The sequence below is a fragment of the Primulina tabacum genome, chromosome 7 (assembly GCF_025594145.1).
Source record: "Primulina tabacum isolate GXHZ01 chromosome 7, ASM2559414v2, whole genome shotgun sequence".
NCBI classification, from domain to species: Eukaryota; Viridiplantae; Streptophyta; class Magnoliopsida; order Lamiales; family Gesneriaceae; genus Primulina; species Primulina tabacum.
Genome location: NC_134556.1, coordinates 38,697,378 through 38,718,282, shown reverse-complemented (window position 1 = coordinate 38,718,282; position 20,905 = coordinate 38,697,378). Strand labels below are relative to the sequence as shown.

At 37.6% G+C, this 20,905-nt stretch overlaps 2 protein-coding genes across 2 annotated transcripts; one reads left to right on the top strand and one right to left on the bottom strand.

The window, feature by feature from the left end:
* Positions 1-629: 629 nt before the first annotated feature.
* Positions 630-3,369, top strand: LOC142551848 (uncharacterized). Its single transcript, XM_075661287.1, has 2 exons — positions 630-1,520; positions 2,164-3,369. The coding sequence occupies exons 1-2, from the start codon at positions 1,008-1,010 to the stop codon at positions 3,268-3,270; spliced, it is 1,620 nt and encodes a 539-aa protein (XP_075517402.1). The 5' UTR covers positions 630-1,007; the 3' UTR covers positions 3,271-3,369.
* Positions 3,370-9,809: 6,440 nt separating this feature from the next.
* Positions 9,810-20,352, bottom strand: LOC142551847 (DNA glycosylase/AP lyase ROS1-like). The gene is given in 21 exon segments (XM_075661286.1): positions 9,810-10,100; positions 11,177-11,215; positions 11,296-11,410; positions 11,555-11,620; positions 11,694-11,833; positions 12,009-12,066; positions 12,135-12,171; positions 12,467-12,931; positions 13,421-13,503; positions 13,587-13,623; positions 13,720-13,788; positions 13,874-13,965; positions 14,046-14,130; positions 14,209-14,288; positions 14,417-15,735; positions 15,737-15,777; positions 15,874-15,964; positions 16,790-17,200; positions 17,389-18,903; positions 19,061-19,785; positions 20,211-20,352. Coding segments are annotated over 20 exon segments (5,361 nt in total). The 5' UTR covers positions 19,560-19,785; positions 20,211-20,352; the 3' UTR covers positions 9,810-9,981.
* Between the last annotated feature and the right edge of the window lie 553 nt (positions 20,353-20,905).

Here is a 20,905-nt window from a genome sequence, read left to right as displayed (position 1 = left end):
CTGATAACGTGTTGTGAAAAAGTAAAAATTTATGGTAAAAAGTAAAAATCTCAAACTCTCAAAATTTACCAAACTACACACTTTCTAATATTTTTCTCTCTACTCAATTGTGATTTTCTTCACAAATGAGAGATCTATTTATAGAAAATCTTTACAAATAATCCAAAAATAAAATACATCATTACCTACATCATCACACACTAATTTTCAATATTTACAACTCTTATTTTCAACATTCAAATATTCAACATTCAAATATTCAATACACACATTTTAAATATTATTTTCCAATAGTATAGATATTATATATATCAATTTGACAGGAATGTGAGTTTTTCCTCTGAGATTTTGAATACACAGTTAATATCCAAATGGGACATGGCTTGGCCTTGGGCCAGCATCATGGTGGGATCTTATAGCCACCGCCCAGTTGACTTTCACAGCCCTCGGTTTTGACCGAATCAAATTTCTTAGCTTAATCGAAAAGTTTCCTTACCTAAATGGAGTCGACAGCATGGAAATTTGTTTGTTTGTGTTTCAAGTACTACTTAATGAAGAAGTTTGCATAGTGGGGCCCCCACACAATCTTGTCTGGCCTCCAAATTTATCCAAACCTTAACACACACGATTCATGTAGAATCAAACTCCCCCAAAACTGGCCCATCTCCTACCCAAAAATATCTCAGACCATTGGAACTGGTGTTGGCCCGGCTTCATCACCGACATTTTGAAATTCCCGCGGATACAATCTGCATGCTTTTTTCCTCCCTCAAATTTGGGGTGATTGGTGAACCATTTCTTTTTCCCTTTTGTTTGTTTTCTATGGAGAAAAATATTGTATTAACAGTGTCTCTTGAAGAAGAAAATGCCAAGAAGCCAATCTTCACCGCCTTACTGCTCGTCCTAGATATTTATTTTTGCACGGTGTCGGGGATATATATGGGTGTGAACCCCCACCTCATCGGTCATTTTCCATCGATTTTTTATGCTCTCACGAGAAACCCCTTATGGATTTATCAGATGATCTAGCTTCATGTCACCAAGAAAATCTTGTTCATTTTAAAAGAAAACGAATGGACCCTGATGATACCGTGAAATCTTCTTGGGCTGACGGAGAGTTTGATAGTGCTCCTCCAACTTCTGATCCTATTCCAGTCTCGCCTCTGTTTCGTTTTTCCGAACCACTCTCATCTTTTTCTGGCGTTGATTCTTCACAGAATGAATTCATGGGGGGTCGTTCAATAGAAGAAAGCGTATTAATGGAAGACGGAACAGCGGGTGGGTATAATTTATTCGAGTCGCCGCAGCCTTTGGAGTCCATACAGGGGATTCCAATTCCTCGGTTTTTATCCAAGACATTCGAGTTGGTGGATGACCCTTCATTGGATGCCATTATTTCGTGGGGAGCGAAGGGTGATAGCCTTGTTGTGTGGGATCCGGTGGAATTTGCCAGACTGATTTTGCCGAGAAATTTTAAGCACGACAATTTCTCAAGCTTTGTGCGCCAGCTCAATACATATGTGGGTATTTGCTCTGCTGTAACTCGGGATGCTAAATTCCTTCGTTATCGAACTGTTGATTGCTGTTATGTACATTTTTGGTGTTCATGTCATCTGATGTATCTGTTTCATGTTCGTCTTTAATTTGTGACTATCTCGATTCTTGATACAATTCCTGTATTCGTGATGTATTTTGTTTAGACATTTGTAGAAATTGAAAGCAGTTTCTTCACATGAATGGGAAATAAGTTATTTGTGTCTTGCAGATCTATTTCATTTCTTGACTAAATTCTGTCTGAATTAGATATCTTGAAGTGACTGTCTCCTACTTGTTTTTGAGACGTTGCTGTTGTTTTTGAATTTTAGTGATGAAGCATTGGACTTCTTTTAGCATACTAAACCTTCTACCGTAATTGGTTCATGCAGACGATGTAAGCTATATCCCTCTCCACGGGTAGGAATTAATGCATCAAACTATTTTCTTGCATAAATTTGATGTTAAATGTAAAAATCTACGGATCATTATGTGCATAGAATGACGGCTTACCGATAAATATACTGAGGTGGATGTACAAATCATGACATGGAAGTTGTTTTGATGATTGCTATTTGTTTCCTTCTACGGCTTTGTAAGTTTTAGATCAATTTCTTTGGGTTTTTGCAGGGCTTTCGTAAAATCTATACAGAAAAGTGGGAGTTCACAAATGAAGGATTCATGAGGGGGAAGAGGCATCTATTGAAAAATATCCACAGGCGTAAATCAACTCAGTCATCTCAGCAGCAGATAGGCAGCTCTTTTGTTTCACAAAACAACACCGACCAAGGTGTTTTAGAAGGTGAAATAGGACTTCTAAGGAGAGAGAGAGGTTTGATGATGATGGAAGTTGTTGAATTGCAGCAAGAACAGAAAGATATGCTTCACAATATGGAAGAAGTTAATGAGAAGCTCAAAGGAGCAGAGAATCGGCAGAAGCAGATGGTAGCATTCTTGGCTAAAACGTTCCAGAACCCTGCTGTTTTGGCTCGTCTTAAGCAAGCAAAGGAGCGAAGCAGTATCACTTCCCCAGGAAAAATGATAAAATTTGTGAAACATCAGAAACAAGGAACAAGTACATCTGACTCATCTCCAAAGGGGCAGATAGTGAAGTACAAATCTGAACTCCCCGTTTTGCCTAAGCCCTCTGTAACATCAGGCTTCTTCGACCCAGTTTCGATAGAACAACTCTCACATTTTCCTTCCCGAGCAGAGGGCCATACCGAAATTTTTAGTGCCAAACATGTGCCTTTAGAGATGGAAACAATTGCTCAAGATGAATTGGCAATGATAAATGAGCTGTTCCTTCCACCATATCAGCCTGGAGAAGTTCCAGTTCTTGGAAGTATCGATGTCGATGACCCAGTCCTTAAAGGAAAGGGCACAATCACTAGTTGGCCACAGTCCAATCCTGGTCAGAGTTTTGTCGCTTTTCCCAAAGATATCACGAAAGGGAAGAGTATACCCGCATTTTCAAAGCTAAGAACCGAAAGTAGCTTCAAACAAGAAAATGTGTGGAACACGGGCTTTGAAGCCACTGCCGGTATGTCTCGTTCCTCCGCACATTTCTGGAGCAATCCTACCAATTCTGATGCTCGGGCTTTTGGTTTTAACGAAGAGTTATTAGATGCTTGGGACATTGAGTCGCTGCAGCCAGGAGTTGAGAGTTGGCAGGATCAAGATTATCCGTTCACTCAGCTACAAAATCAAGCCACAGATATGAAAATGGATTCGTGACACATTCAGTTACTGCCCTTTGGTTTCTACTGTATATTGATTGCATGGATAGTATTGGATAATTATTTCATTATAAAAACCTTTTCTCCCATAGATTAAAGAATTATTTGACATCTTATATAAAAATTCGAAATTGTGACAAGTGATTTGTCAAACATGAATTTTGAAAAATAACGCATGAATTTAAGTCATTCATTAGTATATATAGTGTTTTTAATCAAATGATGACATCGACGAGGTTCAACGCTCAAAAAATTTGAACTTGTTCATTTATTTGAATGTGATTGCCGAGTTGACAATTGAATAAAATGACTCGCATCGGTTTTAACACAAATTTGATGTTATAACAACCAATTGAACAACTCAATGTAGATGTTCTTAGCCATTATCCGAAAAAGAAGAAAGAAAAAGGAAAAAAGATAAATTATTAACCTAGTATTTGGATGTATAAAAAATGGGACTTGGAATTGAATTTAGATTTTAAATTCATGAAATTGGAATTATGTAATTTGAAATTTGATTTCGCAGTTAAAAATAATATTATTTATATTCAAAAATGTTGTGTTGCTTGTTTTTTCAGATTATTTTTTAATAATATTTATACAAATACTTATACATTTTTATCAAGAACAAAATATTATTTTTGAACATATAAAAAATAATTATTGTTTTTATAACTTAAATCCCATGAAATTTTACCAATTTTATGAAAATTTCACTTAATTTAATAAAATCCCATCGAATACTAATATTCTTTTGAAATCCAGTTTTCAAACGTGAAAATGATATTTAGTGAGGAAGTTTCCAAGTTGGGCCGTATATGGCCGAAAACCCGATAGCCCGGCCCATCTCTCCTTTTCCTCTAGCGCGCCAAGCAATGGGTCCTTATTTAAATATGGCCCCAAAATGGAGGGAAATCCATAAACTAAAACCGCTGCAAAATTTTCATACATCTCCCCATAGCGAGACTTTTGGCCAAATTTCCTGAGAAACTATTAACAAGGCACAGTTTTCTCCTTCAAAGGTATGAGCTCTTTCTCTCTGAGTTTATCAAGCATCATTCTCTGTTTGTATGTGCGATTTATCGAACCAACTATTTGTTCATCGATTATATGCATAGAGGCTAGAGATGTTATTGATCTCGATTGGTTTTAATATAAACTAGATAGATAAAACGAAATTTCATTGAGACACGCATTCTATGATATCTGATATGGTGAGTTTGTGCATCTTTCTGTGTTTGAACTCTCGATTCTGTCGATTTACTTCTAGTCGAAAAAGATGATTCGGTAGAAGATGCAATACAAATGTTTTTGTTGCTAATTGGTTAAGGTTTTAACAGATGCGCTATGTTTGGGTATAGATGCTGCATAAGCAGTAATTCCACCCTCTTGAAATTTAGAGGATTAGCCATCAACCATCTGCCCCACCAAAAGAATAAATATATCCCAAATAATTGATAGTAGACAATTGTTTGATATAAAGATCATCTAACAATAACGGCATATTGATTATTATGGCACGAAAACCGAGGAGAAGACCTCGCCGAAAAATGTTACCTGAAAATAGCTGTTTTGGTCGATGTGAGCGGCAGCTAGGGCAAAATCAGGGTTGACTTTTTATGGAATTTTTGTTACAAATGTATTATCTTCAAAATGTATTATGATGGGCATGTGCAGAACCTTTCCTTGAGAAGGATTATGGCCCAGAATATATATGGTTATATAAACACAGAACATATATATTTTGATGGAATTTATTTGACATAAAAAAATGTTTAGAATATGAAACAAAATTAAGGAATAGTTGGCTTGTAATGCACCTACTCCGATTCAAAGCCATATCAAAATATCTTCCCCAATTATGCTAAAGGGAAAAAAAAAACGAGGATTCCTTAGGATGCCCAATTTTGGCGTTTGCACTTCTAAATTATTTACACAACATTTCTAGCACTAAACCCCAATAATGACCAATCTATATGTAAGTATCATGTATCCTTAAAGTAGATAGATTCACCCTTGGTCTTCTAAAGGTGAAGATGAATCCATCAAATTTGCAGTTAATATTTTGTAAGCAGGGTCGTTTTTCAAACTATTATGTCTTGATGAGACGTAAGTTGGATTGCACGAATTTATTGTTGGTCTCACGTGCGGATTTTGAGATAATAAAACCCGAAAATAAAGAATAAACTGGACACCGATATTTACGTGGAAAACCCCTAAAAATTATTAGTGTAAAAACCACGGGCAAGATGAAAAGATTTTCACTATAATATTTTATGGTGTACAACTCATTCACTGTGTTTCCAAAAAGAACACACACTCTCTTAATACAGGAGAACAAAACACCTCACAAATATTATAGAACCAAGCACTCAAATGCTTATATGATGAGAGAAAACTCGAAGAAGGGATGATTTCAGAATGAAGGGGGGAAGTCTATTTATACAACCCATGTCAGTGTGAAAACGCGTATAAAAACGCATTTTCTCTTCTATTTGAAATTTCCACGAAGCTTCTGCCAACCACTTTTTTTGACTGGATGATCCGACATTTCTCCCACTTGTAGATTTGATTGAGAATTAAACACATCTCCACACATCTTTTCAATCTTGTCATTCCCTGCTGCTTACGTTTCCGCTAGGCCATTTGAAGATCTACACCACTCAAACTTGTCAATATTCACTGGCTTGGTCAGAAAATCAGCTATGTTGTCCTTCGTATGGATTTTCTGCATATCTACGCTTCCTTCCTCTACTACTTTTCGCGCAAAGTGAAATTGGACTCCATTGTGTTTAGTCCTGAAATGAAAGACTGGATTCCTTGCGATGTGCAAAGTATGACTATCACAAAACAAAAGAACATTATCTTGTTTGTGCCCGATCTCCTCCAATAACCTTTTAATCCATATTGCCTCCTTGCAAGCTTGAGTAGCTGCCATGTATTCTGTCTCTGTTGTAGATAACGCCACAACTGTCTGCACTTTTGAAACCCAGCTTACTGCTCCTCCTGCAATTGTAAACACATAGCCAGTAATAGATTTTCTCTTATCAGGATCACCTGCATAATCTGAATCGACATAGCCCCTGAGTGTAAAATCTGATCCTTCATAACATAATGCGGAATTTGAGGTACCCTTAATGCATCTAAGGATCCTCTTGACAGTGCTCCAATGCTCTCGTCCAGGATTCGCCATATACCGACTAACTGCTCCTACTGCTTGAGCAATGTCCGGTCTTGTACAGATCATGGTGAACATCAAACTTCCCACTGCTGATGCATATAGTATTCGAGACATCTCCATCCTCTCTGCTACACTGCTAGGACACATCTCGAAGGATAACTTGAAATTAACAGGAAGATGGGTCGATATTGGCTTACTGTCTTGCATATTGAAGCGTGGCAAGACTTTCTTCAAATAATTTTTCTGGGAAAGCCAAATCTTTCTGTTACTTCTGTTTCGGTGAACTTGCATCCCTAGAATCTTGTTTGCTGGACCCAAGTCCTTCATATCAAATTCCCTAGCCAACTGTGCCTTCAATCCTTGGACATGATCTTTGTTGGGGCCTGCTACCAACATGTCGTCCACATACAACAGCAAAATAATATAATCATCACCAGACCTCTTGAAATATGTACAAGGGTCTGTACTCAATCTGTTGTATCCAAGGCTCATGATATAGAAATCAAATCTCTTGTACCAATACCTCGGCGCTTGTTTGAGACCGTACAGAGATTTGTTCAACCTGCAAACCAAGTTCTCTTTGCCTATTTCCGCAAAACCTTCTGGCTGGAGCATATAGATTTCTTCTTCAAGATCTCCATGAAGAAATGCCGTTTTTACATCTAATTGTTCTAGATGTAGGTCAAACACCGCACACAATGCCAGCACCATTCTGACTGTTGTAAGTCGAACCACATGAGAAAATATCTAATTGAAATCAATGCCTTCTTTCTGAGCATACCCTTTTACCACCAATATAGCACGATACCGCTCCACTTGGTTATTGCCATCACGCTTGACCTTATAGACATATCTGTTTCCAATGGCTTTCATCCCTCGTGGTAGTGTAACAAGATCCCAAGTTTTATTTCTGTCTAATGCTTCCAACTCTTCTTGCATTGCTATCATCCACAAAGATACATCCGAGCTTCGAGTAGCATCGTGGAAACTCGATGACTCACCATCCTCTGATAATAGACAATATGCAATGTTGCTTTTAGTGACATAATCTGAAAGCCAACCTGGTGGTCTTCTGTGTCGAGTTGACTGCCTCACATTGGAAACCTCAGACTCAACATGTTCTTGTTCTTCGTGCCCTGGTACTGCTTCACAAGAAACTTGACATTCGTCCGTCTTATTTTCCACTTGAAAAATAGTAGTTTCTGAATTCGGTGTGCCTTTGTCTCCCTTTACTTTATCTTCCTCGAAGATAACATCCATACTGATGACAAGCTTGTGATCAGTAGGATCCCACAAACGAAACTCTTTTACTCCATCAGCATAACCCAATAAGATACATTTTCTGGATTTCGAATCCAACTTCGATCTTTCTTGCTCATTGTACAGAACGTACACAAGACTTCCAAATGTATGCAAATAAGAATAATCTGTCGGCTTCCCTGTCCACATCTCCATCAGAGTCTTCAGATCAATCGCCACTGAAGGAGAACGATTGATAATATAACAAGCGGTTTTGACTGCTTCCGCCAAAAATGACTTTTCTAGACATGCAGTCCTCAACATATCTCTTGTTCTGTCCAACAAGGTTCTGTTCATCCGTTCTGCCACTCCATTCTGTTGAGGTGTGTAAGCCGTTGTGAATTGTCTTTTGATGCCCTCATGTTGACAATATGCATCAAGTTCGTCACTGGTATATTCTCCTCCTTTGTCAGTCTTCAAACACTTGATTTTCTTTTCAGAATCAAGTTCAACCTGCACTTTGAAATCTTTGAAGACTTGGAAAACGTCTGATTTCTTCTTGATTGGATACACCCAACATCTCCTAGAGAAATCATCAATGAACGAGACAAAGTTTCTCGCTCCTCCTAGGGATACAACCGGTGCTTGCCAAATATCCGAAAGAATAAGTTCCAATATACTTTTGCTCCTGGCAGTAGAAGTGCCAAACTTTAATCTGTGTTGTTTACTGGTAACACAGTGCTCACAAAAAGGTAGTGACACTTTTGTAAGTCCCGGCAGCAGCTTCTGTTCTGAGAGAATTTTCAATCCTCGTTTTGACATATGCCCGAGCTTTCTATGCCATAACACTATCAATTCTTCTCCTGAACCAATTGATGCAACATCTAGTTCCGTCTCTTTGTGTGTTTCTCCCAAAAGTACATACAGATAACTTTTTCCACCTTCATAATCACAAGCGCACCCTTCACAATTTTCATGATCCTGTTCTCGATGTGAGTTTTGCACCCGATGTCATCCAATTGTCCCCAGGACAAAAGATTATTCGTCAGTTCTTTCACATGTCGTACCTCCTGTATGGTGCGAATAATGCCATCAAACATCTTTATTTTGATAGTATCGATCCCAGCGATTTCAAGGCATGATCATTTCCCATGAATACAGATCCTCCTGAGACTGGTTCATAATGATCAAACCATTCTCTTCGAGACGTCATGTGCCACGTCGCTCCCGAATCCGTAGAGTATTTAGTGTGTTGATATGGTCGGTCATCGATGAGGATTCCGCCATCCGAAGAGTATAAAGCCTTCTCTTTAGGAAAATCATGTTGTGTAGCGACTTGACCTCGTACATCTTTGTCAGAGTATCCCAGATAATTTTGGCTGTTTTTATCTCAGAGATACTTGACAAAACTTCGTCTGCTATAGCCAAGTGTAAATTGACAACATCATTATTATTCATCTCATTCCGTTTTCCATCATCCGTAATCTCTACCGGTCTATCTCCAATAGCCGTCAAGCAATTCTCCTTTCTTAAAACTGCTTGTATCTTTATTTTCCACAGCATAAAATTGCTTCCATTTTTTGCTATCTCGTACCTTCCCGTCATTATGTCTACAACAATTTTAGTAGACTGGACAAAATAATCCTGCCTTAAATAAAAAATCTCAAAAAATATTTTCTGATGTGGAAGATCAGTCTACGCTGCAAGCACAGAGCATACTCAGAATTTTAAGAAATTTTAAACCAAGACTCTGATACCACTTGTTGGTCCCACGTGCAGAATTTGACGTCTATAATATTTTATGGTGTACAATTCACTCACTGTGTCACTCTCTTAATACAGGAGAACAAAACACCTCACAAATGTTATAGAACTAAGCACTCAAATGCTTATCGGATGAGAGAAAACTCGAAGAAGGGATGATTTCAGAATGAAGGCGGGAGCTCTATTTTATAGAACCCCTGTCAGTGTAAAAACGCATTTTCTCTTCTATTTGAAGTGGAAAGCTTCCGCCAACCACTTTCTTTGACTGGATGAGCCGACATTCATTTGATTTCCATTTTATTTTCTAGTTCATGTGAATCGATGGAAAAAAGGAAGTGCACATCTTACAAGGGACAAAATCGTTGACGGTTTATATAATCTCGGTTTCAGCTCAAGGTGATAAATTTATATATGTGATCATTTTCCATTGCTTTTAGAAAACCAGGCTGCCGAGGGACTTTGATACCATCCCACTGCTGCTTTGCTCACAATCTTACCATGACTTATGATAAAGATGACCTTCTTTTAATTTTGTCCTGCCTCTCCTTTCCGTTTGGCTAACTTGCTCACAGGAAAGTGCAATCTGGCAATGAGAGGCCGCGGTGCTCGTGTTTTCCTATCAAATCCCCTGACACAAACAAACCCTGGAAAAAATACGGCTCTCATTAATAAACAGCATAAAGTGAGGTTTCAAGTTTTTAGCTTGTGTGTAGCTTGCCTCAGAATAATAATTTGTTACAAACTCACACTGTTATACTATGAGAATCCTTGTGCAGGGAAGGGAGTAGTTTTATAATCAGCTATATTAACTTGTCTACTATGATTTTCGGCATGGACTTTAATATTTTTCTTTTTCTTGCTTGAGAACGATTTAAGTGAAACGGCCATGCACTACTGACCTCTAATCTTCTTCAAGGGTAAGCCAGTCTGTGTCAAATATATACCTGGCTAATATGGCCTGCTGAAACTTAACTGGCGCCAAGGTTTAACTGATCAGGTTGTCTAATGTCTGATGACGCATTGGCTTGTTTCTTAATTTCGTTTCAATTGATATATTTGGGTTCAGGAAAGTTTAGTGAGGTGAACACAAAAATGTATTTGTAAAAGAAGGATGGAAGAAGGAACAAGGTTTAATTTTTTATGCGTCCAATCTGTAAAAAAATGCAATTAACTCTGAAAACAGTTTTGTAAGAAACTGAAAGTAGAAGTAAAACAGAGAGACAGCAGGCATGGATGTCATATATTCATATGTTCGTTATACACGAATAACTACACATTATCTAAGATGAGGAAGAAATGAAGAGAATAAGAAGATATTAACATCTCTGAATTGCTGAATCATTCTTACACTCTGCCTGTATTAACAATTTTCTATAGCCAACCCGTCAGCACGGGAATAATTGTTATTAACAGTCAATTGTAGCTATTGAAATGGATGGCTAAGGAAAAATATTCTCTCAGTGCATCACTGATAATAGCAAGGGGTAGCAACGTGCAATTCATCACTAGTGTTCTCTTGCAAGCAAGATTGAGTTAAAAGCATTTTCATTTGGGCTTGATTTTTGCCCTCTGGTTCTTGCTATTTTAATATTTTCCTCATCTGGGAAGCCCAAATAGTTAAATATGGAAATTACATCAATATGATATGAAAAGAAAATACTTTACTCATACTTAAAAGCTTCTCGTAAGTTGAAATGCAAACAATCTAATATCCACATACCTCTCCAAAAGCAATACTGGATATCTTCGGTCTCTAGCCCTGATAACAAGATTCAGTAGAATGTCAGATTTTATGAATAACTAATATTTTCGTTATTCAATTGTATATCCCCCTTTTACCTTTAAATATTGTTGGTATAGACGTTCCAAAATACACTGTTCTCCTCGGTAAGTTCCATAGCCACTTTCGTGGAATATCCATGGGATGAAGACTACTCTCATGGTCAGAGAATACCTACAGGTAAACTAATGTTTTCATTGAATTCTATTTCAAGGTAGACTGCTTGATGAGAGTTGATCCCATCTAGATTTAAGAATGGGGCATATTATTACCTCATTTAGTTGGAAATTCTTAATTTAAGATGGGGCATATTGTTACCTCATTAACTTGGAAATATGTGCCATTGAGAGGAAAGCTTCCTCTCATAGCTGTTCTACAAGGTATCTGTTATGATGGCTCATGTTAGATTCTATATACTGTATCAGGATTTTTCAGAGCTACCACAATAATATCTTACCAAAAGAGTTCCCCTCACAGTTAGGGAATTTGCTTCGCGGACACTATTGCAGGATAAACAAGTTCTATCATTGCATAGTTTCTGGGGCTCTTGGGAACTACACCTTCTTTCAGGTGGCTCAATAGAGTTCACAGTTTCTCCTGAGTTGCATTTGGTATAGTTAGTTGTGTAGTAGTTACTTTGAGACAACGCCATTATTCAATTTTTGTTTTTCTTCAGAAACAGGAAGAATTACAACATTTGTATCCTATAGTGTCAAAGCCTGAAGAAGGCTTGTACAAGTTCTAGTAATCATAGGCCTCTAAGTCTCTATACCTGGCGTCCATATAGCAAGTAGGTATGGGCAGGGATCATCTGCTTCTCGTCTGTCCATCTGCGAAATATCATAATTAGGTTTGAAGTAGATTATGCATTAAAAGAATACCCTAGAACATTACTAACCCCTTCTAGCAGAGGGTGTGAATCTGGTAGCTCATATCTGTGCAAATGGATATTGATTAGTGATCTTCTTGAAACATTATCACGTGGTATCATGCTTAGAACAATTAAGTAGTTATAACTGCAATGTCTAGGCTCTAGCTGTAACAGATGGCTGGAAACATTATCGCGTGGTAGTCATGCTTAGAACAATTAAGAAGTTACGATTGGAATATCTCTAGACTTTAGCTGTAAATGGATGGCTGGACTTCTGATCAAGGACACAAAGTGACCTCACAACACAGCTAGAAAAGAACAAATCTCGTGGTTCTAGAAGTTTAGGAGAATTTGCTTACACTTGATGCTCTGTTCTGAGCTGGCTCACGTTTTTAAGTTTAGGCAGAGGGATCAAAGCAGCTTCTGGAGTCAAAGCTACTATGGCCTTTGATGCTTCTCCTTCCAGAATTTCTGCATTTTGCCTCATAATCTTCTGTAAATTATGGGTAAATTCTTCCATATTGAGTTGGATGGTAGGAATTTCATCAGGATCTTCACAGAAACTGTTCTCGATGTCACATTCTGGAACTTGGTTATAGCTTGGTTCTGGTGTGGCAGGGGCTTCAATGGTGGGCTCTGGCGTAGTTGGCTCTTCAATAATTGGTTGAGAGTTTCTTACTTCAGATTCAGCAACTATTTGATTAGGTTGCGGTGAAGGCAGCTGCAACAACTTCATTTTTTTTGCTGGATTTTGATTAGCTTCTCTGTTTTCTGTGGCAAGTGTGATACTTTTCTCCTCCGGTGCTGGAAGAGCAAGTCTTGCACTGCACTTAAATTCATCAGATGCCACTATTTAAGACAACAGTTTGCACCTTCCAAAAAGATCATTAGTTTCATCACAGTTTACATTTGTGTCTAATAATATATGATATATATATTTAACCTTCACGTAGCTTGCGTTTGACTAGCTCATAGTCCTATATTTCAAGAAAATCATCGTCAAAAGATTTTTTTGTCATCCATGTTTTAATAGTTTAAGGTGGATTTAACTCTATAATTATTTTTTTTGTCATCCATGTTTTAATAGTTTAAGGTGGATTTAACTCTATAATTATTTTCTGGATATACAAACCGTGTTCTTCTTTCTGGTCATCGTATAGATATGACATTCTATTAAAGATATCAGCAGAGAGATATTTTAATATGATTTGTTGGTCCTATGTCATATTCAAGGAGAAAATACAATCAAAATCATGAAAAAACGAATCACTTCAAAACTTAACTTTTTATTTAAGCGTGGAATGATTTCATACCTTGCAAATGCACTTGCAAAATGTCTGCATTCTCCCCTCATTGGACATGCATTGCAATTTGGTTTGTTCTTCGTGCAAAATACCTGATAGAAATATATAGTTTATTTTATAAAATCTGCTGGTCAATCTGGCTATTGAAGATGTTTTTCTAACAGTCATACCACACCTTTCCAAAAGTAATCATTTGATAATGCAGCTCATATCTATAATCAAAGAGCACCATTAGTCATTGAAGGGGAATCAATTAATAGTGTGAATCAGTAAGTTGGTGATTGTGTTAGTAGAAAGTTTATGATTACAATATTTTTTGATCAAGCTTGCAAAGCCTAGGCCACAGATATTTCTGAATTGACTCCATTATTGGGTACCTACACAAAGGAAGCAGTGCGTATAATTCTACATCTTATTCTACATTTTATACAAGAAAATCTAGTTGTGGTTGAAATTACCGACATTTCCAGTAGATGCAGCTGAAGTGATTCAGGCAACGGCTGAAGAGGTACCCACCCTAATCGCACCGCTATACGCCCAACATTTGTGTCAACCTTTTAAATATAAGAAATACTACCGTTGGTGAAGTTTTTAGATATTCAATAAAGGAATTGTTATAGGGATAAAAACTTACTGGAAAGGCAAGGTGATGAAGTGTCAATAGCCGCACACACTCCACGCTCTTCAAACCCAAACCCTTCACGCTCAATAGATACTCTCTAGAAAATGTAACAAATGTATTAATGTTTTTCATTTGTCGAATGCATAAAAAATAAATGGAAAATCTGCGACCTTACTTTGCTTTATCTGGTGGAATATCTCTCAGCCATTCCAAATCAAGGCTTCCATGGTCTCTAACAAGCCGATTGAGGAAGTCCTGCACAAGGTTTTCCCCTGATTATTAGTTGGTGACCATGGGGTTCTTTGATGTCTGAAAAAGCAATGGGTTTTGTGATATTAAATATAGACACTTTATATTCTTTGCTGCTAATATCTGAATCATACCTGGATTCTCTCGGCTAGTCTATTGTTCATACCCCTTTCTCGAATAGTGTGTGCAATCTCATTAACATCTGCACATCTGACAGCTTCCCAGTCCACCGAGTCCGTGGTGTTGGGTGTTTTCTCTCTCTTTCTCACCCATGCCTCGGCCTGTTTTCTCAAGCTATCCCAATCGATCGGGTCTTCTTTCACTTTTCTAATTCGTCCTCCTTTCTTTTTGGGTACATGCTCCTTTTTGCTAGGATGATTATAAGGGTAATTCATAGTTAGGCGACCTTCCATGCTCTTAGACTTCTCTGAATTTTCTGTGTGGCTGCTACTACCTGTGGCATTCATCAAATTTTGAGGATAGATTTGATTGTTTGATGCCTCTGTATTACAATTATTTTCTTGAAACAGTATCTCTGTTGCATCTTGGCCCTTTTGGTTTTCAATTATTTTTTTATTGATCTCGATTTGATCATTGCTGCTTGACTGAGCATTTGGACTGCATAACTTTGGTCTCCCTTTGGAACTATCACCAGTAAATTTTTGAATTGAGTCCTGGAATTCAGATTCTGATGATGTTGACACTCTGCTTCCTGGAGGGGAAAGTCTTTGCCTGCTGTCAGCACCATACAACTTGGATAAATAAAGGAATTCTGATTCTTGAGCTCCTGGAGTGGGTGCTAGACACGAAGTAGACTCACCACATGAATTAACAGATTTTGCGGGGGATATCCAATCATCACTTTGGATTTCTTTTTGTGAGGCAAGAGACAAGCTATCTTGTTGCATGTGCCCACCTATAGCAAACAAATTTCCGGCCTCCCTAAAAACACAGTTTGATTCGGCCATCTGTAGAAGTTGTACAAAAGTAGGATTGATGAAGCTATTTGGCACAACCCCAGCTGTTGTCACTTCCTCAGTGGTGCTCAGTAACGAAGTTCTTTCTGTGGTTTGTACTACTGGGGAATCTGTAGAGCTGTGAGAAGAAGTCACAGAACTCTGAGAATTAAGTGCATCAACTGAGTCTCTCTTAGTCAAGGCATATGTATGGGGAACAAATGGGCCATGTTTGGACATATCCGCTAGTTGGACTCCAAAGCTGTCTTCAGGTTTATTTCCATCAAAACTGCTACCTGAGGACCCGACTCTACTCACTGCTTTGTTTTCATTGCCTTCAAATTCGTGAAGTATCTCAGAATCCTCACCATAGACTTCCTTGTTTAACACCTCTCCATTCACTCCAGAAGTTTCATTGGGATTCAGCACATATTTTTCAGGCTCCATAGCATGTGTATCCATTCTCTCTTCACTGTAATTCAGTAGAGTTAGTCTTTGACTTGAGGGGGAATTGCGCAACAAGAGACATAAAGGCAGAGCTGAAGAGTAAATGAATGGATTCAATGATTTCTGTCATCAACTCTGAAGAATTTTTTTACAAACCTACATTTGTTAGAACTAGAAATGCAACCAACCTAGAAAGGTGATCTGAAACATTCTGAGTGAGGAATACGCCAATCACAGAGTCTAGTACTGATCCTTTCCATGGCGAAAAGCGCCTGTCTCCTGTGACAGAAGGTAAAACAGTCAAATTGTGATATTGGTGAAATGAAAATTGAGAATTTTTCCCAGATAAGTCCACAATACAGAAGAAACTAGAGTTCTAAGTCTACATGAAGCATTCTGCACCAAACACATAGATAATAACTACATGCACATCCCTCTTTTGGTAAGCCAGAAGGAGGGAGGGTAATAAGGGAAGGAGAAGAATTAGTATTCTTTATGACATTGTTGGTCATATATCATGTTTCCATTTCTTATGTCTGATTCAGATTCATCGGCATCAATGTTCTTCCATTATTTTTTGAACAGCTTTTGTTGGGGTTTGCTGCCCCACAAATGGAGGTACAGATATTTTAAATACTAGAGCAAGATAGACTCTGTTTCTTTAATTTATTATGTACTCTACTTCCAGGCATCTTTATTTTGCTTTACTTGATTTAGGAACTGACAATAACAGAATGGTATCTACAACAATAGATTCAACGGATCATACTTAACATACTCAACTATATCATGCTATGTTATCTTTCGAGTATAGCTGTTGAAAGCTGTACAGTTGAATCAGATAGCAGAAGAATGCTCTGTTAGCTTACGTTAAACAAAGAGATATGCATATGGATGTAGTTGTTGGAGGGAGTTGTTAATGAAAGAAACCATGTTAAGCAGGGTACTGATTTACTTCCTTCGGACAAGTTCAACGAAATCAAGAACTCTGTTCTTTCTCTCTGATGATTCTATCCGTTTGTATTTAGCCATTGTCCCCAAGAATTAATATGTGCTCTGTGGCAGAGAAGAGTTTATGCTAAATTTGACAACTTTACACGTTACCTTGGACAAGATGCATGCGTGCAATAAATGAGTCTGCTCTTCCACTGAATATTCTTCGTTCTTCTTCCCACCATTTTGTTTTTTCTTCATCATTTCCATCAATGCCTTCACTGTTTATATTTTCTAATAGAAGTTGCCACACTCGAATTGTCTCACCGTCAAGTTCAACTTTAGGGCGTGGTCTTCTTCGTTTAACTTTATTAAATGAATTATCGAAAGGGATAACAGCTTCACCTCTTTGATATGGAACAAGGGCATATTGCTCTTGATAAAACGTACGGCACGCTACAATCGCATTCTGGTCTCGAGCTGATACTTGGTTGCTCTCTGCTTTCAGATCAAGTTTATTAAGTTGCTCAGTTATTGCATCAATTGTGGAGACATATCTAAATTTTGCAGCCACAGGAGAACCTGCATTAAATGTTAAAACAAGTTAGAACAATATCCAGATATGATTTCTTATTATACGTAGCACCTTCCTGGTATCATGGTTACCCATCAAATTAATGAATCCATAGCAAATTTACACATATTTGACTGTTCTTTCATTGCCGTGGTTATATCTCTTAAAGGGTGTTTTTCAAGATTCTCATGATTACCCGAGGACATCATAGTGGAATGCAAACTGCATTTTGCTGTATCGTGTCCTGTCGCAGTCCTCACATTATTGTAAAATAGGGGAAAATGCATGATAGGTGTGCCGTCATTCTTATCTGTGTTTTGTGTCTGCAAGGAATTGTAAAAAATCCCAGTTGCATTTGTGCTGCAGATTTCAGCTCTGACAGCAGTATCCGCTCGCCGTCTCTTATAGTTTCTTTCATTGCTTTCTGTATTCAAGCATTTGCTGTTGCTGCAATTGGAATCATTAGGAATGCTAGATGTCAATCGGCAATCAGGATTTATTGTAACTTGAACTGAATTTTCTTCTTTGTCGTGCGTTACATTAGAGAATACTATCTGGCATTTTCCTCTTGTAGCTACACGTTCAACAGTGAGAGTGCAATCATCTTGTAGTGGACACATATTTGCATGAGGCAAAAGGTTTGAGGAATGTCTTTCTGGTTTTGACCGGTAATCTTTCAAAACTTGATTCGTAAAGCATACAGATTCATAGGTTACACCCACATCAGTTTTCTCCATCGCTACCTCCATCCTGTGTCTGCATTGCATAGTTGCTTTTAAATTATCTTTTGCATTGAGGTTCTCTTCTTGTGATCTAATGTCTCGATTTGAAGATTGACAATATGAGGAACCTTTGTCTTTCTCTTGGCTTTCCAAATCAAAATTTAAAGATTTTCTGCAGGAATTTCTGGTAAGCCGTACAAACTTTCCATTGGCTGCATCGATACTTCCCTCATCTAATTTGGTAGCTTCAGGCTTGTTGATTCCCCTTTTTCTCACACACTTCCTCTTTTCTATTGGAGTATCCTTAGAATTAGGACTTTTGTTTGAATCAGTTTCACTTTTCACCCCTTCAAGAGAAGTATTATTAAGATGATTGACCCCCTTTTTTCGAACATACTTTCTCTTGATCTTCGTTGTCCCCGAGGAGAAATCGGGGCTTTCGGTACTTGGTTTGGGAGGACTTTTGTTTGAATCAGTTTCACTTTTCCCTCCTTCCAGGGGAGTATTATTAAGATTGTTGGTTCCTTTTCTTCGAACATACTTTCTCTTGACCTTCGTGGTGCCTGAAGAAAAAAGCTGGTTTTGGGCGGCGGCTCGTTTGGGAGATTTTTTGGGCTGGCCCTCTACTATTACTTTGGGCCTGTGCCTTTTCTTTCTTGGTTTAGGATTAGGTATTTTCTTCAAGTCAGTTTCCTCTGCCCCTTTCTTGTCAGGCTTGTGATTCTCTGGTAGTTGTGTAGAATTGGTTGCACATGACTGAGATTCCTTCACTTCATAACTCAAGATTTTGTCCACTCTTGCATCTTCTTCTATGTGCATTTCACCTTTGCTTAAATATGACATAGCAGATTCACATACTGCTTTACCGAGCTTCTCTGGTGTCAAGGGTTCAAACGGGGACAATACACTCTTGACCGTAGTTGAATTTGTATTTGTCTTGGTTGGTGAATGAAAATTACATGATGTCAAGGTGGGTATTGATTTTTCCCCTGTTGGATAAGAAGGCGTGTTTATATCATCGAAAGTACAAGAAAATGATCAAGTTCGTACAGCGAATTTATGTAATGCACATTGCACAGCAATTACTCACTGAACATGCGCATCACAAGAATTAACCTTTACACTGAAGTCAGACAGGAGACTTACCTGTTAACGTTTGTGGTAGGCTGTTGAGTTCTACGTTGGATTTTGCTCCAGGTAAACTATGAGCATGTGCCACAGCCAAAAGATTTCCAAATGATAGGTTGTTCCATTTGTCGTTCTTTATAGTAAATTTATCATTTATACATAAATCCTCTTCATGAACTTGGGAATTTGAGTGTTGATTTGCTTGTGAAGTGTTGGAAACCAAATGATCATCAGCTGCATTTGTAAAATTGTAACATGTAGGTATTGCCAGGCATTGAGTTTCTTGCGGAAGATTATTCAATAATCTCCCTGTTTCAAGCCAACTTGTGCCGTTGTACTGTTTAAACCCGGAGTATGGTTTTGGATACAACTGACTAGCATCAACAATGTCTTTTTCTTTCCCATCTGAGCAGATTGGCTGCTGTGTTGTCGAATCGGGCTTTGCTGGGGTTGTAGGAATCCAAGAACTATTCTGGACATCTTTTAATTCTGGAGCCATATTTCCTCGTAAATCCATTTCCCAGTAACAAAACCCAGGAAAATTCCTATCTTTACTCGTTTGGTAAAATTTTCAAATCTCTTCTCTACTTTTACAAGCATCTCTCTATGGCAAAACTCAGTAAAAATCTCATCTTACCTCGTCCCATATGCAACACCGTAAGTGATTTTTCCCTGGCTAAAACTCTATTATTTCACACGCCAAGTACTTTTCTTCAGAACTGCATTGAAGCACTGGAAAATTTCTGTATATAAACCGAAAAAAGTCAGAATCTGAAAAATACGTCAATACTAGATAAAATAAGCATATCAAATTAATTTCTCTTGTCTTTTCTCATGAAATCATACCGAGCAGTTTTAATCGACAGATCTCTTAAAAAAACATTGGAAAATGCCAGAATTTGGTAGGTGGAGCAATAATCGATTACTGTACCGTAGGAGAAAAGAAAGCTCGAGGTTCAATTTCTCGTTCATTAATCTCATCGATATTATTTATGCCTTATCAGTTGCTCGATAGGCAATAGAACAAGAAAAAACTTGAATCTTTTAATTAATTTGGTACTGCAAATTTAATTGATGCCAAATTTTTGTCATGTAATCATGGAAACCTCAATTAAACACCGTAAATGTACAATTTAGAACAATAGGTAAGCATTTTGCTTGAACTGACCTTGATAGTTGGATGTCTGGTCAAGATCTATTGAAGCGGTGGATGGTGGATTGAAACTGAAAGAAGAGTGATTTTCTCTTGGAGAAGGGAGAGAGAGAAAGTAGGGAGGAGAGCTCACTAACAGAAAGATCAGGACTTTAGTTCTTTTGATAGAACATATAGTGAAGATTGAAGTTTTGGCGCAATTACCGTTCAGTACAGCAGTTTTTGTGTTTAAATTATTATTTATTTATTCGAAGTGAGGAAATTTGATAAATAAAATGAAAAAAATGTTTATAATAAAATATAATAATATCTCGAAGATTTTGGATGAAAGTTTTTTGGATAGTAATATCTTACAGTTAATGGGTCCTTTACAAGGGAGAAATAAATATATTTTGTAGTATTAAAATTTTGGCGGAATAGATGGTTAAGTACAATAATTTTTGTGTTTAAATTATGTTTATAATATAATACAATAATTTGTCGAATTGTCGGATGTAAGTTATTTGGATAGTATCTTACAGTTAGTGGGTCATGCGAGGAAGAAAGAAATTTGAGAAAAGAAATATATTTTGTAATGTGGTAAAAGAATTAGATTGGAATTACATATATTTGATTTCTGACTACGAAAAGTAATTTGAAGTAAGTCTGCAATTCGATTTACTAAATAAGCAACGTCTTTTGTCAGATTTTGCTTTGGGATAATTTTGTTT

Excerpts from the sequence above, each read along its gene's own strand:
- LOC142551848 (XM_075661287.1), top strand. The coding sequence starts at position 1,008 with ATGGATTTATCAGATGATCTAGCTTCATGTCACCAAGAAAATCTTGTT. Across the intron at positions 1,521-2,163 it reads TGCGCCAGCTCAATACATAT|GGCTTTCGTAAAATCTATAC; the intron begins GTGGGTATTTGC and ends GGGTTTTTGCAG.